Source organism: Egretta garzetta, unplaced genomic scaffold (assembly GCF_000687185.1).
Source record: "Egretta garzetta isolate BGI_Z169 unplaced genomic scaffold, ASM68718v1 scaffold339, whole genome shotgun sequence".
Taxonomy (NCBI): Eukaryota; Metazoa; Chordata; class Aves; order Pelecaniformes; family Ardeidae; genus Egretta; species Egretta garzetta.
Genome location: NW_009260800.1, coordinates 2,109,269 through 2,121,606, shown reverse-complemented (window position 1 = coordinate 2,121,606; position 12,338 = coordinate 2,109,269). Strand labels below are relative to the sequence as shown.

Genomic DNA, 12,338 nt, shown 5'->3' with positions numbered 1-12,338 from the left:
TGATCTGGTACTCTCTGATGATACCATTTGGTTTCTTGGGTGCAATCCAGCTTAAATGTAATGCTGTTGAGTTCAAAGCACTGACGTCTGGTGGCTGAACGCTCTCTGGGACTCCTTGGACAGTGACTGCAACTACCTGAAGACATATGAATTAAACAGCAATTTAATGTAATAGTACACTAGATACCATGATCAATGAGAATGTCACTTTTGTTTTAAAATGTTGTTTGGCCTGGCATATCATTACCAAGGGCCTGGAGAACTAGTTACTTTTTCCTCCTTTTTCACAATGAAATCTGACCTTGAATACATTACATAAGTCTATGTCTACAATTTATCACAACAGGTTCACCACATTTTAGCTGTAGTGTATAGCACAGGGTGAAACAACAAAACCTGTATTGCTGGAAAACTCTTGATAACTCTCTTCCATATGGTTTGTCAGTGTCCCTGCATTTTAACTGCCTGATTTCATATGTTTTAAGTACCAGTAAACACGGGGCTAAGCCTCCCATGCAATCTGAACTCTATTGTAGTTGTTTGCAACTCCATATTTTTGTAAGGAAAACAAAGATTTCAAAAGATAGAATAACTTTACACACAACAGGTTCACCACATTTTAGCTGTAGTGTATAGCACAGGGTGAAACAACAAAACCTGTATTGCTGGAAAACTCTTGATAACTCTCTTCCATATGGTTTGTCAGTGTCCCTGCATTTTAACTGCCTGATTTCATATGTTTTAAGTACCAGTAAACACGGGGCTAAGCCTCCCATGCAATCTGAACTCTATTGTAGTTGTTTGCAACTCCATATTTTTGTAAGGAAAACAAAGATTTCAAAAGATAGAATAACTTTACACTTGTTAAACTCTTTCTACAAAAAAAAAAAAAAAAAAAAAAAAAAAAGAAAAAGGAAAAAGCTAATTTTCTTCTGGCACATCTCTACCATCTCCTACAGAGGCATTTCCAAATTACACTGGTTTAATAAGTGAGTCAGGCCTTTTTCTCTTTGAGAATCACTTTTCTTTTTCTGTTATTACCACCATAAAGTATTTATATTATGCTGTAAATATAAAATGTGCCCTCTATAATATATTGTCTTAGTGCATTTGGTGGAATCAGTCCCTGCTTACAGACTTCAGTGTTTGCAACAGCAAACTCCTTAATTACAGCCAAGCAAAATAAGCAGGATTTATTAGCTCAGGCTGATGGTTGCAGCAATTGTGCCTACATAGCTCCCAGACCACAGATCTGTGTGCAGGTAGAGGTCTATGGACCCATCTCCATCCCTCTACATCAGTGTTTCTTTTCTTATAGTTTTGGCTGAGGTTTGCACCAATAAGAAAAACATTTAAAGACCGGAAAAAAAATAAAAATCAATGTTTCACTCCCATAGACATCAGAATTACAAAGCACAGTCACTATTCCCCACCTCTGCCCCACAGAGCTTACACTTGCAGTCTTAGAAATTAATTTTCATAGAGGCATGGATATTACTGTGAAAAAGAGGTCGCTTAAGAAATAGTTTTTCCAAATGACGAATAAGGCTGGTACTTTGCAGAATAGAAACTAGAGCTGGTTAAACAGTAATGCTGGTAAAAGTTGTCCATGATTCAAAGTGATACCAGAAGAAATGAAGCAGTGACAGAGGGAGGGAAGGGATTCTGTTTGCTTAAAACTGAAGCAGAGGCAGGTTGTACATGAAGGGAGTGTAAAGCCTGAAGCAGGTGCAGACATGGGAAGCCGCTGAAGGGTAATATAGTGGAAGGAGGCTCTAAATAAGAAGGTTGTTGAACAAATTGATAGACTAGAACTGAAGCAGATAAACTAAGAAATATCAAGGAAGAAGAGGCGACAGACCTCCTAGTGAGAAGCAAAGATTCATTTTCAAGGCATAGGCAAAGTGTGTTTTAATACTCCTCATTCTACTCTATCATGTGCAGCTTTCCCTTTAGCAAACATCAGTTCCTAAAGTGCAATTTCAGCTTTGCCAAGACTGAGATACTGCTTTCTTCTTCCACTTGTTTCTATCAACCTTAGGTTCCAAATAATCACCTGTCACTAGTTGAATCCAAATAAGTTTATTGATGTTTTTTCACTTGCTTACTCAATAATCACTACGTCTTCTAATTACACCTTTCCAAAAGCATTTTTATGTTAGCACATAACCAGTTACTGGCTGATAAAATTCTGGCACCAGTTCCATAAAGACCAATTTACTAACCTTGCTGCTGTCCGTGCAACCAGCAACAGTGCAGGCTCGCAGCTGGTATGAATATTCTTGGTATGGCTGGACACCACTTGTGTCTGTGAAGCTCATTTCTGTTCCTCTAAAACGCTCAATTCCATTTCGTAGAATGATATAGTGAATAACAAGACCTGTTGCAGAAAGAAAGGTTTCCCTTTTGTTAGCTGAGAAATCCTGTGTGATGGCACACTATAATAACCTACTCTGCACACAGAAAGTATGACATGAAATCTCTAGGTTACCACTGTAACGGACAACCACCCTTTTTAAACAGCTAATGTCAATTACCAGTTACTCTCTTCAACCTCTTCATCAACATCTCAGTATTTCTCAATTTTTATTGAGAGCTGTTCCCAGTTTTCTCACTGTTTGAAAATCATAAGTGAGATTTCCTGAAAGAAACATGAGTAACACTCACTTCCTCCCCGCTCCAATCCCAAAATATTTTGTAACATTATTTTGATTTTCTGATCATATTTGCCAATTATCATCACAACTGTTTTCAAAGGAGGCTTCTGGTCACTTCTTAGAGACATACTAAATTGTCTTTTGTGAAGTTAGACTCTTACTTGCAATGAAAATTACCGCAACCTAAAGCAAATTGTTCTTGGAGAGTTTAGGAATACGTATATTTCAATGCCAGTGATTAATTAAGAAATGTTTTGTGATTTTAGAACCCTGTCAGTTGAATGATTGAACATACTCATTTTTCAACATGTATCAATACCATTTGGTTGAAGAGGTTCCTCCCAGTTTAGCAGTATCATGTCTTCCCGATTATCCACTTTGGCCCATTTGGGTGGACGTACACCCTGTGGCGCATCTTGCTTAGTGACAGCTCTGCTAATTTCACTGAAGCCTCTTCCATAGCTATTCCAACCAGCCACTCTGTATTCATATGTGATAAAAGGTTCGAGGTTCAGGTCTATAAGAAGAAAGTTTAATATGGATCATCTCAGTCTTATCAAAATACAAAATAACTTCTCTTTATTTTTTTTCTGTGCCTATGGGACTACTTCTGACTTTAAAGACAGCTAGATTATGGAAGTTGTTCCTTTAGTCAGGGCCATTTATATATAATATATATGATATATATTTTATATATATATATATATCTGATATAGCAACTTCTATCAATTTTGGTGAAAGCAAGCTTAGGCCTTATATATTTAATGAACTTCTTGCTACTCATTTCATTTCCCTGAAGATACTGTCCTGATTCACAGATTAATTCTTAAAGAATGCTATTTCACTACAACTGCTTCACATTTAATTGGAATACTTGATAGCACTCAGGACACCTTTTTCTCCAGAGTGAATGAAATACACTAGCAAATTGCCCATCTGATATGCCACTTTTCCTTACCTGTAAATGAATACTGGTTTGGACTTCCCGTGTAGACAGTCTCCTCCTCAGCTGGACACACACCTTCCTTTATCTCCTCTTCTGTAGCACTCTGTGAACCTTTTATCCATGCACAGATACTCTCCCTGGGATCAAAGTCACACTTTCCACAATGTGCTGTTGCCTCCATAGATAAAGGGCAAAGGATATTAGCCTTGCACTCCTCTTTTACCTAAGGAACACACATACAATTTTAATATATTTAACGCGTCTTCTTTTCTTTACAAATGATTCCATTACTCCTTCTCTGTCTTTACGCAATATAGAAACCAAGCAACCACACTGAGTACATTGATATTTCTAGCATATGGGAGACGCTTTCAGCCTTTGGCCTGTCTTTGGTCATTAATGCTTTTATAATCCTTTCTAAAAGAAAAAAAAAAGTTTGTAGGATCCTTGCATGAAAACATCACAAATGTTAACCACTGGAAACCCAAATGGCTGGGTTTGTTGAAAGCAGAAGAGTCTATAATCAAATGAGAACAGCATTTTATCTGAGAATTTGAACATTCTGCTCCTGCAAAGGCCAATATCCTGTGGCAAATCAGTAGCAAATTTCCAGCCCCTCACACAGCTTGCCAAGTACACAAGAGGGCTCTCTGCAATTTCTTGGCAGCTGTCAAGGCTGAGAACTCTATCCATGGGTGATATAAACCGTGTCCTCTACCACAACACTCCTAAACAGCAGTTTTGCTGAAATAAGAGGACCTCTGCAAATGTTGATGCAGATATAAGATTTAACCCATAAAGGACAGTTCACAGAAATAGAAAGATACACTAAATATCCACAAGCTTCCATTAAAATTCATGAAATAATATTTTTGCCAAACCATAAGCTAGAGGGCAATAATTCTCACAAAATATACGTTGTTGCAGGAAGAAATGAACTGCAATATTTGCTACAAATATTTCTACCCATTAGCCTACAAACTTTAGAAGGAAAACCAAACAGATTATATCTAATGCTTCCTTAGTTCACCTATTGAAATCAGTTTGTTAGCTGATTATGAACTTCAGCTACTTTAATTTCCCAAACTTGTCACTTTCACAAAAATTCCATTGTGAGAGATATGAATATGAGATGTAGGATATAGATGGATTGGATTCACATATAAAGTAACTCCAGAATATGTCTCAGAATATCGGTCCTTTTAATGTTAGTAAATCTATACATATCAGAAAGCCAGCATTGCTATCTCTTTTCTACTGCCGGTAAGTGAAATACGAAGTGCTTCCTTTGTTTATACATTACACCTAAGGCATGGATCTAGCATGTTATCTACCAGAATTCACTAACCTATTCTCAGCCATTTTTTGCCTTGCATGAACTACTAATACAATGCATTGAGGAGCTGTAGCTGACTCATCACAACACTTGGATTTTCTCTAGGAGAAAATTATTCAGTCTGAAAATGAAATGACATGAAAAACGTGACATGAAAAGGAGAAGATGGAAGAAATATTTGTGTATTAACTTAGCAGATGAACAAAAAGGATACAGGAACACCTGTATGTGGCTGGATGGGGTCTACTTTTCTTTTTACTTTAGTGATAAATTAGACAATATCTACCTGACTTCCATATTGTAGAATTCACAATATCCAACCCTCTTTCTTCTCTCTCACCCACTTTCTCTCTCTCTCTCTCAAAAGAAATGCAAATAAAAATAAATATAAATAAATATATTTTATATTTATAAAAAAGAATATACATATATAAGCAGGGTTTCCATCCTTTGAAATGTTTCTGGGTATGGCTGGACACCACTTGTGTCTGTGAAGCTCATTTCTGTTCCTCTAAAACGCTCAATTCCATTTCGTAGAATGATATAGTGAATAACAAGACCTGTTGCAGAAAGAAAGGTTTCCCTTTTGTTAGCTGAGAAATCCTGTGTGATGGCACACTATAATAACCTACTCTGCACACAGAAAGTATGACATGAAATCTCTAGGTTACCACTGTAACGGACAACCACCCTTTTTAAACAGCTAATGTCAATTACCAGTTACTCTCTTCAACCTCTTCATCAACATCTCAGTATTTCTCAATTTTTATTGAGAGCTGTTCCCAGTTTTCTCACTGTTTGAAAATCATAAGTGAGATTTCCTGAAAGAAACATGAGTAACACTCACTTCCTCCCCGCTCCAATCCCAAAATATTTTGTAACATTATTTTGATTTTCTGATCATATTTGCCAATTATCATCACAACTGTTTTCAAAGGAGGCTTCTGGTCACTTCTTAGAGACATACTAAATTGTCTTTTGTGAAGTTAGACTCTTACTTGCAATGAAAATTACCGCAACCTAAAGCAAATTGTTCTTGGAGAGTTTAGGAATACGTATATTTCAATGCCAGTGATTAATTAAGAAATGTTTTGTGATTTTAGAACCCTGTCAGTTGAATGATTGAACATACTCATTTTTCAACATGTATCAATACCATTTGGTTGAAGAGGTTCCTCCCAGTTTAGCAGTATCATGTCTTCCCGATTATCCACTTTGGCCCATTTGGGTGGACGTACACCCTGTGGCGCATCTTGCTTAGTGACAGCTCTGCTAATTTCACTGAAGCCTCTTCCATAGCTATTCCACCCAGCCACTCTGTATTCATATGTGATAAAAGGTTCGAGGTTCAGGTCTATAAGAAGAAAGTTTAATATGGATCATCTCAGTCTTATCAAAATACAAAATAACTTCTCTTTATTTTTTTTCTGTGCCTATGGGACTACTTCTGACTTTAAAGACAGCTAGATTATGGAAGTTGTTCCTTTAGTCAGGGCCATTTATATATAATATATATGATATATATTTTATATATATATATATATCTGATATAGCAACTTCTATCAATTTTGGTGAAAGCAAGCTTAGGCCTTATATATTTAATGAACTTCTTGCTACTCATTTCATTTCCCTGAAGATACTGTCCTGATTCACAGATTAATTCTTAAAGAATGCTATTTCACTACAACTGCTTCACATTTAATTGGAATACTTGATAGCACTCAGGACACCTTTTTCTCCAGAGTGAATGAAATACACTAGCAAATTGCCCATCTGATATGCCACTTTTCCTTACCTGTAAATGAATACTGGTTTGGACTTCCCGTGTAGACAGTCTCCTCCTCAGCTGGACACACACCTTCCTTTATCTCCTCTTCTGTAGCACTCTGTGAACCTTTTATCCATGCACAGATACTCTCCCTGGGATCAAAGTCACACTTTCCACAATGTGCTGTTGCCTCCATAGATAAAGGGCAAAGGATATTAGCCTTGCACTCCTCTTTTACCTAAGGAACACACATACAATTTTAATATATTTAACGCGTCTTCTTTTCTTTACAAATGATTCCATTACTCTTTCTCTGTCTTTACGCAATATAGAAACCAAGCAACCACACTGAGTACATTGATATTTCTAGCATATGGGAGACGCTTTCAGCCTTTGGCCTGTCTTTGGTCATTAATGCTTTTATAATCCTTTCTAAAAGAAAAAAAAAAGTTTGTAGGATCCTTGCATGAAAACATCACAAATGTTAACCACTGGAAACCCAAATGGCTGGGTTTGTTGAAAGCAGAAGAGTCTATAATCAAATGAGAACAGCATTTTATCTGAGAATTTGAACATTCTGCTCCTGCAAAGGCCAATATCCTGTGGCAAATCAGTAGCAAATTTCCAGCCCCTCACACAGCTTGCCAAGTACACAAGAGGGCTCTCTGCAATTTCTTGGCAGCTGTCAAGGCTGAGAACTCTATCCATGGGTGATATAAACCGTGTCCTCTACCACAACACTCCTAAACAGCAGTTTTGCTGAAATAAGAGGACCTCTGCAAATGTTGATGCAGATATAAGATTTAACCCATAAAGGACAGTTCACAGAAATAGAAAGATACACTAAATATCCACAAGCTTCCATTAAAATTCATGAAATAATATTTTTGCCAAACCATAAGCTAGAGGGCAATAATTCTCACAAAATATACGTTGTTGCAGGAAGAAATGAACTGCAATATTTGCTACAAATATTTCTACCCATTAGCCTACAAACTTTAGAAGGAAAACCAAACAGATTATATCTAATGCTTCCTTAGTTCACCTATTGAAATCAGTTTGTTAGCTGATTATGAACTTCAGCTACTTTAATTTCCCAAACTTGTCACTTTCACAAAAATTCCATTGTGAGAGATATGAATATGAGATGTAGGATATAGATGGATTGGATTCACATATAAAGTAACTCCAGAATATGTCTCAGAATATCGGTCCTTTTAATGTTAGTAAATCTATACATATCAGAAAGCCAGCATTGCTATCTCTTTTCTACTGCCGGTAAGTGAAATACGAAGTGCTTCCTTTGTTTATACATTACACCTAAGGCATGGATCTAGCATGTTATCTACCAGAATTCACTAACCTATTCTCAGCCATTTTTTGCCTTGCATGAACTACTAATACAATGCATTGAGGAGCTGTAGCTGACTCATCACAACACTTGGATTTTCTCTAGGAGAAAATTATTCAGTCTGAAAATGAAATGACATGAAAAACGTGACATGAAAAGGAGAAGATGGAAGAAATATTTGTGTATTAACTTAGCAGATGAACAAAAAGGATACAGGAACACCTGTATGTGGCTGGATGGGGTCTACTTTTCTTTTTACTTTAGTGATAAATTAGACAATATCTACCTGACTTCCATATTGTAGAATTCACAATATCCAACCCTCTTTCTTCTCTCTCACCCACTTTCTCTCTCTCTCTCTCAAAAGAAATGCAAATAAAAATAAATATAAATAAATATATTTTATATTTATAAAAAAGAATATACATATATAAGCAGGGTTTCCATCCTTTGAAATGTTCATTTTCTTAAACAAAATTGTAACAACAGTTAACAATATTTTTACAGCTTACATACAACACCAAGATGCTAATTCTTGAAGATTTCTATCGAATTCAACCAGAGTTGCAAGACTTTGCAGCTCTGAAAGTTAGGCCAGATTGTCTCATGCTGATACCTATTGTCAGTGGCCACTCTTAGAAAAGCTGGAATTAGCCTTTATGGTGCTTACATTAAAACTTACATTAAAACAACGTGAAAACAAACAGTACAATTCATTAGGCACCAAAGGTACCAAAAATATAATACCCTCATTGTTCCTAAAAGTTAGGCAGGGACCTATCCTAGTACTACTGAAAATTATGCCAAGATTGCCACTGGTTTTCTATAGGATCAGGATTAAGTCCATCAAGAAAATATCAATCGCTTTTTTTTTTATTTACATTTTTTTAGGAGGTTGGGGAATCTATGTCATACTGCCTGCCCAAATTGAAATGTAATAGCATTCTTATACTTCAGAACTGGCCACTTCAGTTTCAGTTTCCGTTTAAGGATCACCATCAGGAACGGTGGCCACAGAATGGAAGCTGGCTATACATGCCAGTCTTGTTAGTATGCCAGCTTTTAGCCACTGTACTAATCTGAAGTGCTGGGCAACACTTCACAGAGGCAGCTAATCATTATTAATTCCTTTAGAATTCATTGCAATAACATCAATCATGGTGAACTCATTCGGTATTAATATGGATGTAATGTGAAAATGAATAATGCACACAAGAGTTTTTATATTCCTATTTTAGAAAAATAGTTATGAACAGTGTATTTCTCTTTCCATCGTCAAATCAGAGCTACCGAGAGATTTTCTATCAATTACCTTCATCATCATTCCAGCTGAAATCTTGTCAGAGCAAACATATTTCAAAGGATTATATCCAACTCCATTACAGCATTCTTCGCTCGTTGGAATAAGTTCAGTCTCACAGCATTTTACTGGCACTTGGTCATTCTTTCTAACATGTGCTAGGAACTCACCACTGGAACCTGAGCAGCATATGGTATCTGACATATTCACGTATTCCTGCCCACAACAGAACATCCCTGAAACGAACAAACAAAAAACCATAGCTGCATATGAAGCGTCAGTAAATAAATAAATAGATAAAGAAAGGAGAAAGCTCAGAATGCAATATAGCTTGGCATAAAACCATCACCAGCTAGAACTACGCAGATTTAGCTAAAGTGAGATTAAATTTGAACGTGAGGTGACTGAAGTAAGCGTCCTGACTTCTAGACCTGCTGAAAACAATCAAGAATTAGAGTAATAAACAGGGATCCCCTACAACCAACGTACACCATTGCTGAACTTTTGTAAGAAACTTTGCTGTGAAATACCATAGCAAAGTACTGTGCACAGCAGGTTGAAGGCAGGCTGTTGATGAAAATTTCCTGTAGAATGTAGAAATTGAGAAAGTTTTGCCATGTACTTTCCAGTCAGGTCTCATTCATCCCCCCTTACAAGGGCAGTCTTCCAACAGCGCATCTTAGCATTCCAGAATGTTTCACATTCTATTTTATGGTTTAAAGTGGGGGTTCATACTGGGTACGCAGAATCGAATGGATGACTTGCCAAATACCCACAGTGAAGCTTCAGACATCTGATACAGAGAATTACTCTTTAAGAAGCTAATATCTAAATATAATCTGCATTTCTGTCATGGAACAGATAAGCTGCCAAAATTACTTCTACAGTCTTTCTTCTATTTTTAATAATTTTATTTTAAAATTAAAAGCTCATCATATCCACTGTAATTTTCCAAATATTCACATGAATGATTCTGCAATTGCAAAATACCAGCGTCAAACCCCACACCATTTAAAGAATGGGTTAAATTTTAACTCTGAACCAAATGCAACAAACACCTCTATAATTGGCAACGAAACAAATGTTATTACTAATTCAACTAGAAAGATATCGCAAAAAACCCAGGGCTGTGATATACTGTTACATCCACAAAGTAATTTGTATTTGACATAATTTCTGTAGTATGTAGACATTTAAAACACATGCAAAAGCAGCCGCTTTTCTCACTGCCATTTATTGCAGCAAATCTCTCTTTGGAAGTCATACATAATGAAAATTACTCTTTAAGGGTATGATCCTGCTAAAGCATTCAGAACATTTCATTCCAGTCACTGGAATGACTCAAAATGGTGATGCTACTTGCATACTTTACCTATTTTCAGGGCTGGTTCCATTCACAGAAACCAAACTGTGATCATCAGCTCTCCAAGAGGTAAATATTTCCCCCCTGTTCACACTCTTTTTTCAAAATTGTCCTCAGATTCCACCCATTATAAGCAGAGAATTAATGCAGAAAACGACTCAATTCAATACTAATAAGCAACTCAGGCAGCCCCAAGGGACTTTTGACAGGCAAACTAAAATTTTGATAACGAACTGTTTTTCTATTGGAACAAACAAGGCTGTATTCTTTCACAGCGAACCTCATCTTTGTTTAACTGAATTAAATTTTTCAGCCAAGATTTCACTCACATAACAAGAAGTGACTCCCTTTCTAGTTTCTTTGGTAAACCATTACTTCTTTAATTATTATCAACCTTGTTCCAGTGTGATAAATTGCTAATTACTTAATACCCTAATCAGCGTTCATTCTTTGCACAGATAAACTGTGACAGCGCCATTAATTTAAATAGTAATTTCACTTAATGGCCAGAACGGCACACCAGATTTTTATGCAGCATTTTCTGAAGACTGCATCCATCACTGCAATATTCTGACATAAAGATGTCTGACGTGCACTAACTCACTTAGGGAGAGCAGATGTTGCAGAGCAGAGTTTGGTAGTAATTCCCATAGTGCATCACTTCAGCATGAATGAGCTGCACAGGCAGAGCCAGACAATCTTCTGAAACCGCATTGCATAGCCTCTGACCTTTGCTTAATTTATCACATGTAGCACTTGACTCCTGAACCTTGACACCTCAAATGTACAATTTTAAATATGCTCCAAGAAAAACAAAACAGGATCGCGTAATATTGATGGATTGATTTGCTTTCGAAAAATCACTTTGTTCAGTTGCTTAAAGATCCAGACATTCCTATAAACCCTTGCTGAATTCAGCAAAATACCAACATACAAACTATTTGTTTGTAAATCGGTTGGAATGTGCGTGTCATGCTTTATATATTTATGTTTCATAGGCACATAATGCATTACAGCAAAAAGAAAATCCACGGGCTGGAAAAGACAGTTCTTGCTAACAGTGATTTCTGTCAACAATTATTTCATGTTCATCCACAGAAACTGAAAAAAATTTACAAACATAGCTGAGTGATGAATAACTAATTTAGTAAATCTGCAAAACCAATGCTTTCAAAAGGGAAAAATGAGTATTAAAAGGCTTAGCCTTTGGAGCCAGAATAGAGGATCAACAAAATACAGAGCCAGTGTACATTGCAAACTACTCCAAAAATCCTTGGCTTACATGTGGGTATCGCAACTATTACAGATCAGGAACCACAACAGTACAAAGCATCATCTTTCATGAGTCTGGGATCTCAGTCTAGTGGCATTTTACTAGGGCTTGGGTTTTTTTATTTTCTTAGAAGAGAAAATCCAAGAGTGGGTTTAGCTGACATTATCATTTATAGCCAGAAATAGACAACTTTGGATAATCACACTGCAGCAGTGGGGCTCAGGATGTGTGTATACAATGGCATCACTGCCAGCCTTTGCCAGTAGATGTCTCTATGGTCACCCCACTAAATAAGGCCAACAAGGGGCGAAAAATAAAACCCAAGAAAATAGAAATTAAAAAAA

The 12,338-nt window shown here is 36.6% G+C and overlaps 1 protein-coding gene across 1 annotated transcript in view; it reads right to left on the bottom strand.

Annotated features, from left to right (window-relative positions):
• The window catches only part of USH2A (usherin), a 407,979-nt gene that overhangs the window by 77,932 nt on the left and 317,709 nt on the right, over positions 1-12,338 (bottom strand). Inside the window, 6 exon segments of the mRNA XM_009646839.1 lie at position 1; positions 3-136; positions 2,226-2,380; positions 6,096-6,293; positions 6,735-6,945; positions 9,371-9,594. The exon segment at position 1 is cut by the window's left edge and continues 61 nt beyond it. Coding sequence (XP_009645134.1) covers position 1; positions 3-136; positions 2,226-2,380; positions 6,096-6,293; positions 6,735-6,945; positions 9,371-9,594 — 923 coding nt within the window.